Raw genomic sequence first — 22,737 nt, 5'->3', positions numbered from 1 at the left:
CAAGACTGCCCCAAGGGGACCATCCTGGCTAACATGGTAAAACCCCGTCTCTACTACAAATACAAAAAAATTAGCCGGGCATGGTGGCGGGCACCTGTAGTCCCAGCTACTTGGGATGCTGAGGCAGGAGAATGGCGTGAACCCAGGAGGTGGAGCTTGCAGTGAGCTGAGATAGCGCCACTGCAGTCCTGCCTGGGCGACAGAGCGAGACTCCGTCTCAAAAAAAAAAAAAAAAAAAAAAAAAAGACTGCCCCAAGGGAGCCTTGAGCCCCTTACTGCTCCACACTGGCCCTGACAACTGAAACACACAGCACTAGTGACATCTGTGCACTGCTGGACACACGGGTTAACCTGAAGGAAATGGAGCTCACTTTTCAGCACCTCTGAGAGATCATTAATTGATAAGACCCCATTAACTAAACACTGCTGCTTACCAGTTTACTTCTCAGAACATTCCAGTTTCTCCTAGTGAATCTATTGTCTATCGTGTTTAACATTTTCTCATAGATCTATTGGCTATTTGTATTTTCTAAAAATCATATATTTTTGTCCTTGATCTCTTTTTCTGTTGGTGTATCCATTTTTTTTGCTACTGATTTATGAGTTCTATAAGCATTAAGGATGTTCATTTGTTTAAATTGCACAAGATCATCAAGCAATAAGTATGTTGAATTTGATGTAGCATACATTTCAGAGTTATCATTAGTCTTTTAATTTTACTTTGGTGTTTTTGATATGGAGAATTTTTATTTTTCACGTAGTTTAAGCTATCCATATTTCCTTTACAGTTTGGTCTTGGGCATTATACATGAAAAGGATCAACAATTTTGTCATAGTTGACTGCAGGCTTTATCTTCCTTGCCCTACTATATCCAGTGTATTAGTCTGTTCTCATGCTGGTAATAAAGACATACCTGAGACTGGGTAATTTATAAAGGAAAGAGGTTTGATGGACTCACAGTTCTGCATCGCTGGGGAGGCCTCACAATAATGGCTGAAGGCAAATAAGGACCAAAGTCATGTCTTACATGGCAGCAGGCAAGAGTGCATGTGCAGGGGAACTCCCCTTTATAAAACCATCAGATCCATGAGACGTATTCACTATCACAAGAACAGCACAGGAAAGACCTGCCCCCATGATTCAATTACCTCCCACCAGGTGCCTCCCATGACATGTGGGAATTCTGGGAGCTACAATTCAAGATGAGATTTGGGTAGAGACCCAGCCAAGCCATATCGCACAGTAAACCAGCAGGAGTGTATTTACTTTTTCTTTTCTTTCCTTATCCTATGCAGGAAGTCAGCACATTCTGGTAATTCTTCCTCTTCCTTTCTCTTGCGTCAGCTCCTTGTTCTCCATGGCTGTTTGTCTCATCCCAATTAGGCCCTTATTTCAAGACCATCAAAACTTCAGTTTCTGACGTGGTCCCCCAAATTTTCATATATTCAAATCCGGTGTCAGACCTGATTTGTCCTGATTTTTTCTGTTCAAGGCAAAATGAAGACCATTTCATTAACTAACGCTTAGGCTCTGGCAACCTTCACCCACTGGTCTTCTTGCCTCTTGCTCCTTTTCTCCCCCCGTATTCCCTCCCAGTCCTTGTCAATAGGGTAATTCTCTTCTTAAGAAAATTTTCTGGGCCAGGCATGCTGGTTCACATCTGTAATCCTAGCACTTTGGGAGGCCGAGGTGGGTGGATCACTTGAGGTCTGGAGTTCAAGACCAGCCTGGCCGACATGGTGGAACCCCATCTCTACTAAAAAATACAAAAGTTAGCTGGGTGTGGTGGCTCGTGCCTGTAGTCCCAGGTACTCAGGAGGCTGAGGCAGGAGAATCGCTTGAACCCGGGAGGCAGAGTTTGCAGTGAGCCGAGATCGTGCCACTGCACTCCAGCCTGGGCGACAGAGTGAGACTGTGTCTCAAAAAAAAAAAAAAAAAAGAAAAGAAAAAGAAGTTTTCTGTATCTCAGCCCCATCCTTTAAAAATCTCCTCTTCCCCTTGCTTGTAAATCAAATAATTGGAATAATTGACATTATTCCACAGCATCCTGGAGCTGGGTGAACTCTTAATGTTCATCTATAAAATGATTTCTCACAGTACAAATACCTCTGATTCTACAGAGAACTCACTACTTTCTGTGGCTCTACATGGAACAGCCTTCCTTATTCCCTTATGTTGAAACAAAACTTATCACTGTGTAGCTGTCTTTCCCATCCACTTTGTAGACTTCACCTCCTCTGCCCTTTCTTTCTCCATGGCCAGGAGCTGTGCCCATCACTGCCTAATTCCCCATTTCTATTGCTTTTTGAGCACTTCCATCAGCTCTCATAATGTAAACTGCCACTTGTAGGATGACAGCTCCCCAAATTGTGTCTCCAGGGGTGACTTCTCTGAGCTTAATGTGTCTGTGTTAAATTTCTGCACTGTTTGAAGGCAGTGGCATCATTTTGCCATCTCAACCACGCCACATCTCAGTCCACTAAGTTTTCTCTTCTCCCGTGGGCAGAGTTTCATCAGCCATTCCTATCCTATGATTTCTGGACCTTTGACTCTTTTGAAAGTCTCCTTGGGATGCTGGCTGGATTTTTAATGCCTGGATATTATCTCAGTGACACCCTGATGTCCTCTTGATGCAGCTACTGACTTCACGTATTGATATAATGCAATTGGCTTCCATTGCAATGATGTCACCTGTTTCATAACTGAGTGTATGATTGACTAAACCTAGTTTTACTAGAAATCCTCTGGGTTAATAGTGATCTATGAGTCTTCTCTATGGGTTTGTTTAAATAGGTATACGTTTACCTATCTGAATTTCATATATATATATAATTTAGGTTTTATTATATATATTTATAAATGTATATATTTAGGTTTTTGTCAAGACAGGGCCTTGCTCTGTCACGCAGGTTGGAGTGCAGTGGCATGATCATAGCTCACTGTAGCCTCAACCTCCCAGGCTCAAGTGATCCTCCCACCTTAGCCACCTGAGTAGCTGGGACTACAGGTGTGCACTACCATGCCTGACTAATTTTTAAATTTCTTGTAGAGACAGGATTTGCTAGGTTGCCCGGCTCGTCTCTAACTCCCAGACTCAGGCAATCCACCTACCTCAGCCTCCTAAAGTGCTTGGATTATAGACATGAGCCACCATGCCCAGCCTCCCTACATGAATTCTTCATGTTAGCCAGCATTATTTCCAGGCTGCTGCAGGTACATGCCTTTGTGCTCAGGTACTGCCTCAATCCTCGGGGACTCTGTAGTCCACTGTGGAGTCTGGACAGTTATATATGAAAAAACTAGAAAGTGATGTAAACCACTGTACAACAAACCACCAAATTTTATGTGGCCCACCACTAGTCCTTTATTATCCCACAGAAGAGCATCATCAAAATTTAGTACTGACTGGGCACAGCCTTGGAAGGCTGAGGCAAGAAGATTGCTTGAGACCAGGAGTTTGAGACCACCCTGGGCAACACAGCGAGACCCTGTCTCTACAGGAAGTTTAAAAAAAAATTACCTGGGCATGGTGGTGCATGACTGTAGTCTCTGTTACTTGGGAGGCTGAGGTGGGAGGATCACTTGAGACCAGGAGTTTGAAACCAGCTTCAGCAACATAGCAAGACCCTGTCTTTCTATTAAAAAAAGAAAATAAAACCCTCAATACTGACAGTAAGGGAGATGTCCTATTTGATTCATCCTTCCTACTCATCCCTTTCTACCCTGCCCCATCAGCCCACCACAGTGCCTTGAACTCAGCAGCTTTTTAGTGCATAAGGTTTATGGACTCAGGTTTATTAGAAAAACACTATGCTTTGGAGTAATCAGAGAAAGTCTCATAAGGAAAGCTTGATTTGCACTGAGCTTGGAAAGATGGGTGTGGGAGGGCATCCAGAGAAGGAGGATGAGTACGAGGAATGAGTTGATATAGTGAATTATGTAAGGGCCTGTAATCCCAGCTACCCAGGACGCTGAGGCAGGAGAATCGCTTGAACCTGGGATGCAGAGGTTGCAGTGAGCCGAGATCAGCCATTGCACTCCAGCCTGGGTGACAGTGAGACTCCATCTCAAAAAAAAAAAAAAAAAGAATATATATATATAAAAGCATATCCTAGCAGTAAGTCAAGATTTCCAAACACAGGTTAACATAACTTCCGGTTAAATAAAACATAGACTTGGGTTGTATTTATTTATTAATGAGTCCATTCATTTAGTATTTACTGAATTCCTACTATGTGTTGGACATTCTCTAGCATCATGAAGTTCTTGAACTTGGATGAGTAACAATTTCCATTGTTTCTTTCATTAACCTCTAATTGAAAGCTACCAATCTTTTCTGATGTGGATGTTGGTGACAAACCACAGTAGTATTAACAGGACCTGTAATTTTATTACATAGAGCTTTTCAGACCATGTATCACAGATCTTTTCATATGACACAACAGTTGTAGGAGAGACTGTAGTATATGGTTTATGATCTTCAATATCTTGAAATTATGAATGATTACAATGTTTACTAGATCTTAAGTACTCACCCCCAATTTTTTTTTTTTTGAGACAGAGTCTGGCTCTGTCACCCAGGCTGGAGTGCAGTGGCGTGATCTTGGCTTGCTGCAACCTCTGCCTCCCATGGTTCAAGAGATTCTCCTGCCTCAGCCTCCCAAGTAGCTGTGACTACAGGTACACACCACCACACCTGGCTAATTTCTGTTTTTTTTTTTTTTTTTTTTTTTTTTTTTTGTAGAGACGAGGATTTGCTGTGTTGCCCAGGCTGGTCTCAAACTCCTGGGCTCAAGTGATCCACCCACCTTGGCCTCCCAAAGTGCTAGAATTACAGGCATGAGCCACCAGGACTGGCCTGCTTCAAAGAAAATAAAAAAAAGACAATGTGTTCATAGATAGACACATATATTGTTATGAGGTTAATGAAAGGAATGATGTAAATTGTTTCTCATCCAAGTTTAAATTTTTAAAAGAAATTGGATTACTACATAATTCCTTAAAAAAGAACCACAAACTTATACAGTTTTTAAAAAAAGACTTTAGGTAATTTTAAAAATTTGGATAATTTTAATATAATTGATTTATTTTCTAAAAATCTGTATATTTTATTTTACTCATTTAAAAATGTTGTCCTGAGAAGGGCTCATGGGATTCACTAGATTCTCTCAGAAGTTTCATTGCACAAAAATGATTCAGGAACATTATTCTAGATGCTGGAAATAAAGTAGCAAACAAGTCAGATAAGGTCCGGGCTTCCACAGAACTTACCTCGGGGGATGAGGAAAGAGGAAGATGACAAACAATAAACAAAGAATCAGCAGATTTCTAGGTAGTCATAGGGCTATGTATACAACTCGTGTGTGTGTGTGTGTGTGTGTGTGTGTGTGTGTGTGTGCGCCTGTATGTGTTTCCTATACTATATATGAGAGTAGGAGCAATAAGAGAAACCATATCACGTTCAGCATGTAGACTAGGGTAATAAGTTTCAGTTTTCTTCTAACCACATTGTGTGTTCATCAAAGATTTTTTTAAATTGTGATAAAATACATATAATGTAAAATTTACCATCTTAATCATTTTAAGGGTACAGTTCAGTGGCATTAAGTACATTCACATTGTTGTGTGACTGTTGCCACCATCCATCTACGAAACTCTTCTCATCTTGCAAGACTAAAGCTTTATACCCATTAACCAATAACCCCTTCCTTTCCCCAACACTGGAGCAGTGACGAGACGTGTTTTACATTTTAAAAGCATGACTTCATTTCAAAAACATGAAGACAATGTTGCTAGGCAAGAATAGAACCACCAACAGGAAACCAGTTAGGAAATATGGCAGATGAGAGGTGACAGTGGATGAACTATGGTGTTGGCAGAAAAGGAGTTTGAAATGGCCTTTGGCAGTAAATCAGACAGGATTAGATGATGGACTGGAACAAGTATGGAGGAGGACTTGGGTTCTCTTTCGGACATGGTAAGTCTGAGTTGCGTCTTTGCCATCCAAGTGGAAGTGCCTAACAGTTGAGTAGACAAGTCAGAGTTCAGGAGAAACACCAGAATACATTGTGGAGTCCTGGGCAAACGAGTGGTATTTGAAGCAATGGGAATGGATGAGATAATCCAGGAAGATAACATAGAGAAAGAACAGGCCCAGGAGGAATCTCTGGGGCATCGTCATAGTTTAGAGGTCAAGCTGAGAAGAAGAGAACTTTATGAGTGGCTTGTCCAATCTTACTTAGAGAACTTAGTGTTGTAGGAACCTGGATCTTGGCTCAGACAAACAGAAAAAGCTACCAGTGGAAAATTCCATCAGACTAGTCTTAGCCAGGTTATACTGGGTCTGGCCATGAGAGAGGAGTAATCTCATCTTCTAATTTATATTTACACCTAGGACATCTAAGATGGCACTGGGATGGGGGAGGCAAGACAGCGCCAAAGAGAAATTGTTCTCTATTATTTTATTCTTTATAATTTCAACTTGTATTTCAGATTCAGGAGGTACATGTGCACGTTTGTTACGCTGGTATGTTGCACAATGCTGTGGTCTTGGGTGTGACTGATCCCGCCACCCACTTAGTGAGAATAGTACCCGATAGGTAATTTTTCAACCCTTGACCCCTTTCCACCCTCCCCTCTGTAATGGTCCCCAGTGTCTATTCCCATCTTTATGTCCATGAGTACCCAACATTTAGCTCCCACTTATAAGTGAGAACATAATGGTTTTCTGTTCCTGAGTTAATTCGTTTAGGATAGTGGCCTCCAGCTACAGCCATGTTGCTGCAAAGGACATGATATCATTCTTTTTTATGACTGTGGAGAAATTAATAATTTGAAAGCATTCAACACAGCTTGTACGTAGAAAACATTATATAAATGGAATTAACATAATATATATTAACGAATCAAAGAGGAGGTAAATATTTCATTGTAGAAAACCTTTGAGTAGGTATCTTTTGTTGTCCCATAAATTAAGGATGCTAAACATACATTTAAATTTTCTATTTTTTAAATTAATTAATTTATTTATTTTGAGACAGAGTCTCGCTCTTTTACCCAGGCTGGAGTGCAGTGGCGCGATCTCAGCTCACTGCAATCTCTGCCTCCCGGGTTCTCGCCATTCTCCTGCCTCAGCCTCCTGAGTAGCTGGGACTACAGGCGCTCGCCACCACGCCTGGCTAATATTTTGTATTTTTTGTAGAGACGGGGTTTCACCGTGTTAGCCAGGATGGTCTTGATCTCCTGACCTTGTGATCCGCCCGCCTCGGCCTCCCAAAGTGCTGGGATTACATGTGATCCACCATGCCCGGCCACATTTAAATTTTCTGTGTCATAAGATATACTATTTTCTACATACAGAATCTCAATAGCTATTTGATTGGTTGATCATGCAAGGTTTAAGAAGTGGTCCAAAAACAACTTTGCAAAATTATGTCATTTTTATGTATGTATGGTTTTTTTTTGGTTCTAGTAAAAAAAGTAAATGTTTTTAAGTGATCTTTAAATATCTAATAGTTTATCATCTCTAAATGTACATTTTGAAATATAAATGTTACAACATGGGATATGATATAACTTGAAAGTCATGCTGTTCATTTATTCAGTTGGTCACTACAGCCTGACCTCTTGGGCAGGATTTTAATTAATGAATTATGAACATGTTGAATGTCATTTGACTTGCGATTTGATGCTTTTAATAGTTTGTGGTTTGCTAATTATTTGGAAATCTCTCACCCCTTTGTTCTAGAAACAGCATTCTGGTTTCTGTGCGTGTTCCTCTTTGCCATAGGCAAACATTTGGGAAATGGAAATAGGGAAGCAGCAGCTTCTTAGAAAAACTATAGATGAATGGAACAGGAACTGCAAAATTAGCAGAATGTAAGAGGAACTGTCGATCTTGTCCATGATTGCTTTGGCTTATTTTTTCTCCTTTGCTAGGAGACCTGTTCTGATGATGTGTGTGGTCCTCACCACACTGCCCTGCCTCACCTTTTCCATAGCAGTGACTGAGGTATGGAATTTTGATTTCTTCTGCTACAAGATTATGAGATTTTATAATTTCTTGTTATTGGAATTTGATAGAGCAGCATGCTCAACAAATTTCTTGACATTTATGTAATCCAATCTTCTTCCAGGTTGCAATATATGTTATTTAAAGTACTAAGATCATTGTTACCTCTGTGATTGTGAAGGAAAGTCTAGTAGCCAATTTTCAAAAATTAATTTTGTGTTTGTGTGTGAGAGACAGACATGATATTTGAATGTTTAAAAAGTGAAAAATGTGAAAGTTGATCTATATTTGTTTCTTCTACCAACCTGATGTTTTTCATGATTGTCCTCAATTCTAAATGAATACGACAAGATCTAAGGGAAGGACCGCTTACATTTTAATACCTTTGATAAGATGTTCAGTGGTAATAATTTGCATGTGTTATTTATTTGAAAATAATGCTGAGTTTATGTTTTGACTAAATATAGCTTCAAAAGGTCTTGAATAGATACCTGCAGGGCAGGAATATCTTAGGCAGAACTTTCAGGCTGTAAGCACTTCATTATCCAAGAAGGTCAGAGAAGAATGCCCCACTAATCTTATTAATTTGCAAGGTGCTGTGGAAGATAACTTTTGTTTTCCCAAAGCATACTTAATTTACTTAAATTACTTAATTTACCTTGTGATATTTCACTTATATGTGAAGCAAATATTCATTAAGTGTATATTACAGGCCGGGCACTGTTAGGTACAGGGCATAGGGGACTCAGGAAATATGGCTGAGTCTCTGGTATAATTTTCTGACATTAGAGAGAAAAATAAACAGGGAATTAGAACAAGTACCACAAGTGTACAGGGCAGTACCGAGTAATGTATGACATTAGAAATTACATGGTTGTTAGAATGCATCGTAGGTGCCACTAGAATACATCATAGATGCTAAATTAGGACAACATATGAATGCATAGAATAATTTTGGGAGGCCACACACATGTGCTTTGCTTCCGGTGAACTGCAACAGGTGAATATTTCAATCTAGATCTGTCTTTTCCCCTCCCAAAGACCTTGTAAATCATTTGGAAGTTTCCCAAAAGCTGTAAAAATTTAGTTTAGAACCTTTTAAGAAACATCACTGTGGTAAACGGATGGCATATCTGGAGCTTGATAGACCTTTTTGGTTCTTTTTTTATGATGTCTCTTCCATTGTTACATCTTTTTATTTCCTTTCCTTTTTTTCTTATTTAATTTTCACCGAAGTATAACACATAAACAGAAAAGTGCACGAAACACACAAGTACAGTAACAATGGAATACCACAAAGCAACCCCCCGGGTAAGCATCGCTCAAGTCAAGGTCAAGAAGGAAACCTTGGCCAGCTCCATGCCCACGCTCCTTTATTTTTATTTATTATTTTATTTTGTTTTTGTATCAGTAACCATTGCTTGCTCATTCTTTTTTTATTCTCATTTCAGTGACTCCCTTTCCCTCCTTTCCAGAAGTCACTTCTAACTTGACTTCTGATGCTGCAGGCTAGTTTGCCTGTTTCTGAAATTTTTCCAAGGAGAAATCAAATGATGTCTGGCTTCTTTTATTTAAAATATGGTTGTGAGGGTCATTCGTGTTTCTGTGAATACCTGAAGCTCATTCATTTTCAGCTGTAGAATATTTCATTTTATGAAAAGATCATAATTTACTCATCTGTTCTACTCTTGGTCGCCATCTTGGTTGTTTCCAGTTTTGGCAATTACAAAGGATGCGGCTGTGAACATCTGTGAATATGTCTTTTGGTGTGCACATGCAAGCATTTCTGTTGGTTACATATGCAGGAGCAGAATTGATGAATCATGAGATATTGAAATGTTAAATGGTGAGAGATAAGGTCAAACAGCTTTCCAAACAGATTGTAGTGATTTCTATACCATCTCTGTAGAACTCACCAGCAGAGAAGGAGCATTCACCAGTGCTTGCATTGTGTCTTATTTTTTTGGAGACAGAGTCTTGCTGTGTTGCCCAGGCTGGAGTGCAGTGGTGTGTGTGATCTTGGCTCACTGCACGCTCTACCTCCCAGGTTCAGGTGATTCTCCTGCCTCAGGCTCCCCAGCAGCTGGGATTACAGGCACCCACCACCACTGCCGGCTAATTTTTCTATTTTTAATACAGACGTGGTTTCACCATGTTGGCCAGGCTGGTCTCGAACTCCTGACCTCAGGTGATACACCCGCCTTGGCCTCCCAAAATGCTGAGATTACAGGCGTGAGGCACCCCTCCAGGCATCATTGTGTCTTTTTATTTCAGCTCTTCTGGTGAGTCCTGAATCTCATTGTACTTTTAAATTACATTTCTCCAGTAATTAACAACGTTGAGCATCTTTTCATCTTGCCGATTTTTTATTGTGTTGCTTATCTTTTAACAATCTATTTGGAAGACTTATTTTCATATTCAGATTACACAAGCCCTTTTTTGATTATATGTATTGCAAATATCTTTATGTAACTTGTCTTCACACTTTTATATCTGTTTGATGATGAAAAGAAGTTCTTAACTCAAAAATAGTCCAGTTCATTTCTTTCCTTTATGGATAGTGCTTGGGTCACTTGTAGAAGATTTTGTGATTGTGAATCTGAACTTCAAAATCTTAAAATCTTTCATATATATATGTATATAAATATATATATATATATATATATTTTTGACATGGAGTGTTGCCCTATTGCCCAGGCTGGAGTGCAGTGGTGCAATCTCTATTCACTGCACCCTCCACCTCCTGTGTTCAAGTGATTCTCACCTCTCAGCCTCCTAAGTAGCTGGGACAACAGTCGTGTGCCACCATGCCCGGCTAATTTTTGTATTTTTAATAGAGTTTGGGTTTCACCATGTTGGCCAGGCTGGTCTTGAACTCCTGATCTCAAGTGATTCACCTGCCTTGGACTCCCGAAGTGCTGGGATTACAGGTGTAAGACACTGTGCCCAGCCTCCTAATTATATTTTGAAGGCTATATTGTTTCTTCATTCTTTTTTAGATTCACAATACATCTGGAACTGATTTTGGTATATGTTGTGCAGCAGTGAGTTAATTTTTTTCCCCACGTAACATTCAATGGACCAAGCACCATTTTACTAAAAAGTCCATCCTTCCCACATTTCTCTGCTGTGCCACCTTTGTTATAAATCAAGTGTAGATACACATAATTCCTGTGCCAACTCTACACTGTCTTAGTTCTTGCAGCTTTATACTAGTTCTTTATATCCAGAAGAGTAAATCTTCCTAGCTTATTCTTTGTCTTCCAGAATTTCCTGCCTTTTTTATTTTCATATAAATTTTAGTGTCAGCCTGTCCTTTTCCACAAAAAGTTGGAATATTGATTGAAGTTGCATTGAATAGTATCATTTTTTTAAAAAACTCGTATATTTGAACTCTTTCGTCTTTGGTATTTAGAAATAATTTATCCATTTGGGGGAGATTTTCTCTATGTACAATCAAATAGTCTTTGAATAATGATATTTTGTCTTTCTTCTTTCCAGTATTTACACTGTTAATTTCTTTCTTTCCTCTCTCCCCTTCCTTCCTTCCTTCTTTCCTTCCTTCCTTCCTTCCTTCCTTCCTTCCTTCCTTCCTTCCTTCCTTCCTTCCTTCTTTCTTTCCTTCCCTCCCTCCCTCCCTCTCTCTCTCTTCTTTCTTTCTTTCTTTCTTTCTTTGTTTCTTTCTTTGTTTCTTTCTTTCTTTCTTTCTTTCTTTCTTTCTTTCTTTCTTTCTCTTTCTCTCTTTCTCTCTTTCTCTCTTTCTTTCTTTCTTTCTTTCTTTCTTTCTTTCTTTCTTTCTTTCTTTCTTTCTTTCTTTCTTTCTTTCTTTCTTTCTTTCTTCTTTCCTTCTTTCTTTCTTTTTTTGAGTCTCATTCTGTTGCCCAGGCTAGAGTGCAACGGCATGATCTTGGCTCACTGCAACCTCTGCCTCCTGGGTTCAAGCAATTCTCCTGCCTCAGCCTCCTGAGTAGCTGGGACTACTGGCATGTGCCACCACGCCTGGCTAATTTTTTTTTGTATTTTTAGTAGAGATGGGGTTTCACCAAGTTGGCCAGGCTGGTCTCGAACTCCTGACCTCAGGTGATCCACCTGCCTCGTCTTCCCAAAGTGTTGGGATTATAGGCGTGAGCCACCGCACCCAGCCTACACTGTTTATTTCTTTCTCTGGCCCATTACCATGGCTAAGATCTCCAGGACAATGTTGAACAGAAATGGCCATGGTGGCATCTTTGTCTTATTCCTGATTTCAGAGGGAAGACTTTCAATATTTCATCATTAATACAACGCTTTCCATGGTTTTTTTTTTTTTATTGTGGTTTGTTTTTCTTTCTGTTTTTTTGTGGGGCAGGGTCTTGCTCTGTCACCCAAGCTAGAGTGCAGTGTCTCAATCACTACTCACTGCAGCTTCGACCTCCCGGGCTCCAGTGATCCTCCCACCTCAGCCTCTCAAGTAGCTCAAACCAAAGGTGTGTGCCACCACACCCAGCTACTTTTTAAATTTTTCATACACATGGCTTCTGGCCTTGTTGCTCAGGTTGGTCTCGAGCTCCTGGGCTCAAGCAGTCCTCCCACCTCGGCCTCCCAAAGTGCTGGGATTATAGGTGTGAGCCACCACACCTGGCCTTGCCATAGCTTTTTGTAAACACTTTAAGCAGATGAAGGAAGTGTCCCAAAGTCTAGCCGGAATTATCTGAGTTCTGTCTTCTTGGAAGACCCTAGACGTTAATATTTGTTCCTCTAGCTCTTTGAGGCTGGATTCTTGGAAGCTCTGCTCAGCAGTAGAGTTGGAAGGAGTTACCCCTTCAATATTACAGGGAGCCCACTACTGCATTTTTGCATGCATTTACCAAGGTCTGTCTTTAACTGAAAATATGCTTCCACTGATATGAATCCTTATGACAGCTTTAGAAATGGTTCAAAACCTTGTGGCGTTTAAAACCTGACAAGTTAAAAACCAACCTTCTAGGTTTTTAGTAAATGTAATTATAATTAAATTAATTTAGTGCTACGTTCAGACTATTGAAAGCATTTTGAGCAAAGAAAGCACAGTAATTTAATGCTTCTAAATGGTTTTCTCTAAACAGGTTCAAAAGAGCATTAAAGGGTCCGCTGATGTCTTACCTGATATGTTACCTGACCTGCCCGTATCTCTGGTTCTGTCATCCCTGATCATGGTTGATATTATTGAAAAACTCAGGATATATCCTCTTAGAGGGAGTCAAAAGAGTAAGTGTTCTTTTAAATATGAATATTTTTTAAAGTTTGATATGTCTTTCACCTTTCTGCCACTCTGTTATCTGACAACATGTTTAATGATACCTTTTCTTAGGGCTAACATGAAGATATCTAAACATAATTATTTTTAAACCTACCTTGATAGCTAGATAGCTGCTTTTGTTTGCTATTTGCATTTTAGTAGTACTGATAAATTAAAAATTATCAAATAGTTTATTTTATTTTATTATTATACTTTAGGTTTTAGGGTACATGTGCACAATGTGCAGGTTTGTTACATATGTATCCATGTGCCGTGTTGGTTTGCTGCACCCATTGACTCGTCATTTAGCATTAGGTGTATCTCCTAATGCTGTCCCTCCCCCCTCCCCTCAACCCACAACAGTCCCCGGAGTGTGATGTTCCCCTTCCTGTGTCCATGAGTTCTCATTGTTCAATTCCTACCTATGAGTGAGAACATGCGGTGTTTGGTTTTTTGTCCTTGTGATGGTTTAAATTATCAAATAGTTAATGCCCAAAACCTTAATGTTTATTCCAGCAAGAAATTATCCAAGTAAATTATTATAGTTGTATATTTTTCTAGGAAGTCTCTTAAACCTTATGTTTAAATGAATTAAAAAAAAGCTTAGTTTGGAGACTTTTACTACAGGAATTAATATGACTGTGGTAGTTGTGTACTAGATAATCATGTGTTTTTAATTGTGAATTATAAAAATGCCAAAGTTCACCCTAATAAAACCAAGATATGGCTGGGTGCGGTGGCTCACGCCTGTAATCCCAGCATTTTTGGAGGCCAGTATGGGAAGATGGCATGAGCTCAGGAGTTTGAGACCAGCCTGAGCAACATAGCAAGACACCGTCCCTATAAAAAAATAAAATGTAAAGAAAACCCAGCAAGATATGTCACATCTCCTCCAAAGTGATGAGTTGAAACTAAATACAGATGGGCCCTTACAAAAAGATATTTTGTTAACAGAATATTTTATTTATTTAATCATAAATTACTCCAACTTTCATTAAATTTCATGCGGTAGTATCTTTGTTTAATTGGCAATATTTGTATGCTAGTTACCGTGTGGCTAAGATTTTGTCATGTTGTGCATTTGAAATGGGTAAGGTTTGTCAGGTTGTTTTCTGATGGGGTGAATGGAGTCAACTGAGTGAGCCTCAGGAGACAGCTTCAGAGTGACGGGGTCACCAATGGGGCTCGTCAGTCATTTATGGGTCAGATACCAGTACCTTCCAGTCACTCTTGCTGCTCAGATGGAAAGCAAAACTGAGGTGGAGGCCACTAGGAAATTGGAGAATCTGAGCCTGTCACTTTGTACTTCATCCTTGGGTGGGAGATGACGGTCTGTTATGTCTAACATAACACAGGTGACATGTAGGTAGATAAGATGGCAGCCGGGGCCATCTGTTGAGTGGAAAGCACACCCAAGTCACATCTGCCCTCCGGAGTCAAGCATATTTGTCTTAAACTCAGAAGAGTTGGGAATCTCCAAATCCTTTACTACATCTCTAGATTCCTTAAAAATGCAAATCTATTTTTTAAATTCGATTTTTTTTTCTATTTGAGCTGGGGTCTTGCTATGTTGCCTAGGCTGATCTAGAGTTCTTGAGCTCGGGAGATCCTCCTGCATCAGCCTCCTGAGTAGCTGGGATTCTAGCTGTGCACAGCTGCACCCAGCTTTAAATTGGATGGTTTCTGATGACTGTATTTTCCATATTAATTTAAATTTCCTGTCCAAGTTAAAAGATCTTTTTAAAAAAGAAAGACACATGTATCTTTTTCGGAATAAGTTAATGACATTTTATTTTTGTTAGTGATAATTTTTTTTTTTTTTTTGAGACGGAGTCTTGCTCTGGAATGCAGTAGCATGACCTCTGCTCGCTGCATCCTCTGCCTCCTGGGTTTAAGCAATTCTCCTGTCTCAGCCTCCCGAGTAGCTGGGATTGCAGGCATGCACCACCATGCATGGCTAATTTTTGTATTTTTAGTAGAGACAGGGTTTCATCATGTTGGCCAGGCTGGTCTCGAACTCCTGACCTCAGGTGATCTACCCACCTGCGCCTCCCAAAGTGCTGGGATGACAGATGTGAGCCACTGTGGCTGGCCATTAGTTGGGTTTTTAAAGGGGAATTTTCCTTGTATCCATAACTTCAATAATGACACTGAGAACTGAAGTAAGACATGTAAAGAAGAAGTAGATCTGGGGGAGAAGACTCTAGCACATTTTGTACAACTGCTTCTCACTTGAAGAGCCTCCTTCTTGAGCTGTTCTCTGTCCAAATTTAGGAAGATTAGTGTCTGGTTTGGTAGTTCCGCCGTTTAATAAATTCACACTTAAAAAAAGTAGCAGTCACTTGAAATGCCTTTGTAAATATGAATGATACATGCTTTTAATTTTTATGCAAACCTTGAACCCAAATAGTCTCCTACACTCATTTTAACATGAAATTAATGATATAAATTATGTAAATTTTGAATCCACGAGGTTTTCTCATTTATTCCTTGGAACATGAATTAATATATAAATACATTAACATGTAAATCTTAAATACATAAATCTGAATCTAAGCAAGTATACCATAAATATGGTTTCACTACAGTTGGTACTTGCAAGTAAAAAAAATTGACTAGAGGCGGGGGGATGAACAAGATCTGGAATGATATGGCTCCCTTTAGGAAATGTGGGAAAAGTGAATATGTTCTTTGCTCTTTCCAGATAGTCTGAAATGCATACATGTCTGTCAGCTAGCAGCAGTTTGGACTTTATGCTAGATGTAACCAACATAATCTACAACGCTTTCATTTATGGACACTCTTCCAGCCTCCTAACCATCTTCATTCCAAGCTACGAAACTTTTATCTTTGTGTAGCTGTTCTTTTTCCAAAATTTTAAATAAGTTATTCTGCTGACGAAATATGCTTATGCTTAAAGCAGTCTTCACTGGACCAAGGAATCCTTTCTATTAACTTCCTATTACCAGTGGAAATTTCTCAGTATCAAGTAACTATCATGCAACGGCTTCTAAGTGCATCGTTTCGTGGAGGTTGAGCCGTGCATGGGAGCATTTTTCTGACGCGTGGATCTCTGCAGCATGGCAATCTCACAGATGTGCGTGGTACCTAGGAATGCCAATCCCCAGTCCTGTGCACAAATAACAAGAATACAAAGGATAGCCTGTGGGTACAAATGAGCGCACCTTAATGCTTCCATCTGAATTTTGCTAACTGAATCTCATCTATTAATGCTCATTTAGCATTGCAACCATACCTGTTTCTAGGACATTACCATTTCTACAGAGAGGTAGATAGGTTGCCAACTCTCTCTCCAGGCCCAGCTCCCTGGTAATCATGACCTTGAACCACGTAGAGGCAAAGTGAGCCCCCATCTAAGGTCTTGTGATTGCTGCCGCTGCTCTGGGCAATTTCAGCTTTGTAGGCAGAGCGACCCATCTTGGTGGGGTACGCACTGGTTTGAGGCTCAACAGTGAAGAAGAGGACTTTCATCTCCTCTTCTTCACTGTCTTTTTTCTGCTCTCATTTAATTAATTAGTTAATTAATTAATTTTTTGGGACAGAGTCTTGCTCTGGTGCCCATGCTGCAGTGCAGTGGTATATCTCGGCTTACTGCAACCTTTGCCTCCTGGGCTCAAGTGATCCTCCTGCCTCAGCCTTCCAAGTAGCTGGGAATACAGGAGGGCACCACTATGCCTGGCTAATTTTTGTATTTTTAGTAGAGATGGGGTTTCACCCTGTTGGCCAGGCTGGTCTCGAACTTCTGACCTCAAGTGATCTGCTTGCTACAGCTTCCCAAAGCGCTGGGTTTACAGGCATGAGCCACTGTGCCCACCTGCTGCTGCCGTTTTAAACCAGACCCACAGTGGGTCTCCTGTGCCCTTATTTGTTGATCCAGACCCCTGACTACCCTGCTGCATCTGCTGTGCACTCAGCTTTTCACTCTCATGTGCAAACCCCTCGGCATGCTGTTTTCTACCACGCCTGCTCAGCTCTGCTCTAAATGCTGTTGGTGCTGCTGTTGTTTGTGTCTGGGATATTGGTGGATGCTTTGCTAGTGCTTTAGATTGACTTCCTTGCTTCTGCTAGTGGGAATATTGGCTTCCTGCCACTGAGTTCTAGTTTTCTAAAGAGGTCTCAGACAGAGCACTATAATAACTGTTTTTTCTTGGAAACAACAGCCTTTCAGCCCTTAGAGTGTATATGTACCAACAAATTGGCTGGGCTTCAGTGATTTTAGGTAATGGCCATTCTACTCCCCTGGAAACCACCATTTCCCCTCCCACCTATAGACCTCGTGGCTGAATATGGCAGAGCCAGACTCCTTCTCTGAGGCAGCTTTTCTCCATGGGGGGTCTCATAGGTCCTCAAATCAGGCTTACCTATATTGCCTGAACCTCAATCCTTGCCACCATTAGAGTCCTCTCTCTGTCACCACCTAGATTCCTTAATCCCCATCAAAACCAGTGGGTGCAAACAGACCCATGAAAGTGTCCATGATTAGAGAGGGAGTTTTCAGTCCTACCCTCAGGACTCATTTAAATAGGACTTGCAGCCCAGGCCAGACACCCTGTTACAAAGTGCTACAATAGATTATAATAGCTAAACTACTGTGCTGCCACAGATGAAGGAAAACTTCATTTTATCTAAGGTGTTGAAGGTAAGAAAAGACTAAAGGGAAGATCTTGGATTTGCAGGAGTTTGTAGGTAGACATGGTAAAGAAAGCTTTCTACATAGAACAAAGGTTGGGCCTCCAAGAACTAAGGTGTGTATGTAGCAAATGGCCATGTTTGGGAAGTGAAAATGAAGCAGTGTTGTTGTCTGGGGTAAATACCCAAGGTTCATCATCTCGTGCCAAGAAGATTAAGGACATGGACACACACAGGGAGTGAGTTTAGGAGCGGAGGTTTAATAGACAAAAGAAAGAAAGGAGAGCAGCTCTCTCTTTTGAGACAGAGGGGCTCCTAAGTGGGAATTCCAGCCCATGACAGAGTGCACTGGGTTTTATAGACAGGCTTTGGTGGGTGGTGTCTGATTTACATAGGGCTCACAGATTGGTTGGATGGGGTGTGATGTTTACATAGCACCTGGAAAAGGCTGGTCACCCCACCCTAATCTTATTATGCAAATGGACTTTCCACTTGGCTGGTGCCATGTTGCTTGCTCCTCACCGTACACGCAGCTGGCAAAGAGAAGGGAAGATGGTGCCACCATTTTGACCATGCCTAGTTCCAGGTGGCCTTTTCCTATTGGCACAGCTGCCGGCATTCACCCGTGCAAGCCTCCAGCTTGCTTGTCTATGTCTGCAGCTCGATTTTACAGGCTGCTGTTTGTTAGAAAATGATTTGGGAGTGCTTTTCATTAAAAGGAAAACCTTACCAAGGACTCCCGTACCCTCATATCGGCCTAAATAATTTCTTCTTAACTCCTATATCAACATTAAGCTTGGTTGGATTTCACACCTTGAATCAACAAACCTGGTGCTGGAGGCAAGTTGCCTTCTTAAAACCGACCACTGTTCATTAAATTGTCATTTCAGAAACCTACAATGTTACTTCAAGAGTGACTGTAAAAATTTGCATGCAGCCGGGCACGGTGGCTCACGCCTGTAATCCCAGCACTTTGGGGGGCTGAGGTGGGGGGGGGGGATCACCTGAGGTGAGGAGTTCGAGACCAGCCTGGCCAACATGGTGAAACCCCGTTTCTACTAAAAATACAAAAATTAGCCGGCCGTGGTGGCAGGCGCCTGTAATCCCAGCTACTGGGGAGGCTGAGGCAGAAGAATCGCTTGAACCCGGGAGGCAGAGGTTGCAGTGAGCTGAGATGGCACTACTGCGCTCCAGCCTGGGTGACAGAATATGACTCTGTCTCAAAAAAAAAAAAAAAAAAAAAAAAAGGAAAGAAAATTTGCATGCATGTGTGTATTGTATGTGTGTGTTTGGGAGAAGGGAGAGCTTCATCATGATCAGCAATATTTTTGTGTGTTTAAGAGTTGATGTTTTGTGTGAGATTTCATTTGGGGGAAAAAAGGTTCCTCTGCTAAATGTAGAAATCATTAATCTATGGCTTCATTTAGCATTGTAACCGCACCTGTTTCTAGGACACTACCATTCCTACAAAGAGGTAGATAGGTTGCCAACTCTCTCTCCAGACCCAGCTCCCTGGCAATCATGACTGCACCACCTAGAGTCAAAGTGAGCCCCCATCTAAGGTCTTGTGACTGCTACTGCTGCTCTGGGCAGTTTCAGCTTTGTAGGCAGAGTGACCCATCTTGGTGGGGTACAAACTGGCTTGAGGCTCAACATCTTTGAAAAACAGAGAAACCTTTTAACATGCCATATTGAATTTTTTCTTTCTAATGTTTCATTTTTCCTAAAGAACACATACTCCTTTAAAAAAGTTATAAAATAGAGATAAACAAAAAAGAAAAGGTAAACCAACCATAACCCTACAAACTAGGAATTTATAACTGGATAGCATCTTGATGTACATTCATCTGTTAAGAAAACCTATTCTGCAACTCTTTTTTTTCTTAATGTATGGTGGGCATCATTCTCATTATTACATCTTCTTTTTGTTTTATTTTGTTTTGTTTTGAGACAGTCTCACTCTGTTGCTCAGGTTGGAGTGCAGTGGCATGATCTCTGCTCACTGCAACCTCTGGTCCTGGGCTTAAGCGATTCTCGTGCCTCAGCCTCCCGAGTAGCTGGGACTACAGCCATGCACCACCACGTCCCTCTAATTTTTGTATTTGTAGTAGAGATGGGATTTCACCATGTTGGCCAGGCTGGTCTTGAACTCCTGACCTCAGATGATCCACCCGCCTCACCTCCCAAAGTGCTGGGATTACAGGTGTGAGCCACCACACCCGGCCTCATTATTACATCTTCTACTGTGTAGAAGGTGTTATTGGTCAAATTATATTCCATTATGTTAATGAACCATGATAATATATCTAGCAGATCCCCAGTTGTTGAACAACTAGATTTGTTCCAGTTTTCAACTATGATAAACTGTGCTGTTATGAGTCTCATTCAGAAGTAAAAGGGTTGAGAAGGACAAGCATATGGTTAGAATGCCTAAGGCTTTTGAGTTGGGCAGGGCAGACAAGTCACCGTTAAAGCACGTGTCCATGTGTAGTGCAGGTGGGCTGTGTTTAAAGCGCCCTGTGCTGGGTGTGGGAGTCAGAAACCTCTCAGTGAGGTGACTGGCAAAACAGAAGCTGGGGATGGAGAGAGTTAACTGCCTCTGGATGGGAGCCGAATGATACCAGGATGATGACTGCAGAGTGTCCTCAGAAGGCCTGGAGCATCTGCTCGTGCCCAGACTCCTCAGCAAGAACACTGCCAGAAGAAAAGTGACTACTACGGACTGGCTACACATGCTGGGAATGTAGAGGGGCCCATAATGGGATCGTATGTACCGTGCGGTGTGGCAAGAGGTGTTTGGCTGCATTAGGGAGAGCCACATGGTCAGAGATGGCTGGCTAGAGGTGAGGTCAACAGGCTATTTGAGTGGAAAACCTCAGCGCCCTGCAAAGGAGGCGGTTTCCACTATCACATTGGCGAGAGGTGCCCGGTATGATGTTGGCAGTGTAAGATTTTCAAATAAATCTGCTCCCAATGGCCCTCGTCCAATCTTTCTGTGTGGTCTTTTAATATCAGAAACTTGAGTCAGTGCCTGCAGGCACCTCAGCAGCATAGATGGTTATTTCCTTAGGTCAAATGTTTAGATGCAGAACTTCTGGCTCAAAGTCCATGCAAGCTTTTAAGGTTTTTGATATGTGTAGTTAAATTGCTCCCTCTAAAGAACTTACCCTCTAAATAGCAATGCAAAGAAATACCTGTTTCTCCTTAACCTTACAACCTTGCAACACTGGAAATTTATTCCATTTCCTCTCTTGCAAAATAGTATCGTAGGCAAACTAGTACCTTATCGCCTTTATAATTTGCTTTTTAAAGTAGTAGTTGTAGTTGTGTTTGCCATCTTCTCATAGGCTTATTGGCTATTTGTATTTTCTTTTAAATCGTATATTTAGGTCCTTGATCTGTTTTTCTGTTGGTATGGCCATTTTTCTTTTATTTTCTTCTTCTACTTCCTTTTTTTTTCTACTGATTCATGAGTACTATAAATAGTAAGGATGTTAAGTTTTGCCTGTCATAGGTGTAGTGTATGTTTCAGGGTTCTCATTTGCCTTTTAATTTTACTATGGTTTTTTTCATATAGGGAATTTTAAATTTTGATGTCATCCAAGCTATTAGTATTTCTGTATGGTAGTTATGCTTAAGAAGTCTTTTTTTCACTACAAGTAAAAATTATTTACAATTATTTTCCCAAAGCAGTTTACATTTAAATGTTTAGTGAAGAAAAATTGAATTCTCTATAGGACACAAGTTGGTTAATTTATAAATAACCAATAAATTAGACAAGGTAGTCAACATGTTTATTTACCTGAGCTGGCAAAGTTTTTAGACTTCTCTTTCTATTGTATTTCTTCTGGTGTTTCCAACATATAAAAATGCACTTAATAGAGTGCTTTAAAAATATCAGTTGCAAGCACAGCTGCCCCAGATGAACTGAGTCAGGATCTCTGGGGATGGGATTAGGCATGTTTGGATTTTAAAAAAGGAAACCTCATTGAGTGACCCTGATTTATATCTCTAATTAAGAGCAGTGCTTCTCATCCTTGGCTGTACATTAAAATCAACTATGGAAATTTAAAAGTTTTGATGCCTAGGATGCTGCCTGGTTAATGAAATCATAATTTTCTGGAGTGAGGCCCAGGCACTACTAATTTTTACAGTTAGTGATTCCCAGGTGATTCACAATTGGGAAAATAATAGGAGTGGTTTGGGAGAAAGCAAGCAAGGGGAATTTACATCAGATAATGCCCCAATTTCTTCATGAAATAGGAAGCAAATTTTCTGCTGAGAACAATGGAGATGGATGGAGGGGAGAGGACTCAAAAGAATGGGGAAGCTCTGGGGTAACTGCTGTGGGGAATGGAGATGAAGTGGATGAGGGACAGAGAGACAGATGGATGAGTAATGTTGAGTGTGCAGCAGAAATTGGAACCAGGAATTTGTTCTGGGGCCGATCCAGATTATGTGATTTTTTTCCTCACTGAGGCTCAGAAATCTGGGCCTCGCAGGTTGAAAAGATAGAAGCGTTAGGACTGACCCAGGTTTGAGAGTTTGCAGAACAGGAAGGAAGAAGGAAAAGGAACTGTTTCTTTCTGAGTTATTTCTTCTTGGTATTGACTTACCAGAATATAATTTCTGAAAATGAATGCCAACGATAATTTTTATGGAATGTCTAAGCTATTGCCATTGAATCGGGGGCCACTGGTTATCACAAATACAGGGACTCTTACCCCTGGGTTTCCACCAGAGATCATCAATGTGTCTTCACAATACATATGCATGAGCTCTACCTACCGATCAACAGACTAGAAGACAGAACCTGGC

General features: G+C 40.8%; 1 protein-coding gene across 1 annotated transcript in view; it reads left to right on the top strand.

The window, feature by feature from the left end:
- The window catches only part of TMEM236 (transmembrane protein 236), a 41,489-nt gene that overhangs the window by 7,509 nt on the left and 11,243 nt on the right, over window positions 1-22,737 (top strand). The window contains exons 2-3 of the mRNA XM_003257688.2: window positions 7,940-8,012; window positions 13,097-13,238. Of these exons, the coding sequence (XP_003257736.1) occupies window positions 7,940-8,012; window positions 13,097-13,238 (215 nt within the window). The remainder of the gene's footprint in view (window positions 1-7,939; window positions 8,013-13,096; window positions 13,239-22,737) is intronic.

The sequence above is a fragment of the Nomascus leucogenys genome, chromosome 9 (assembly GCF_006542625.1).
Source record: "Nomascus leucogenys isolate Asia chromosome 9, Asia_NLE_v1, whole genome shotgun sequence".
Classification (NCBI taxonomy): Eukaryota; Metazoa; Chordata; class Mammalia; order Primates; family Hylobatidae; genus Nomascus; species Nomascus leucogenys.
This window is presented reverse-complemented; position numbering and strand designations above follow the sequence as displayed.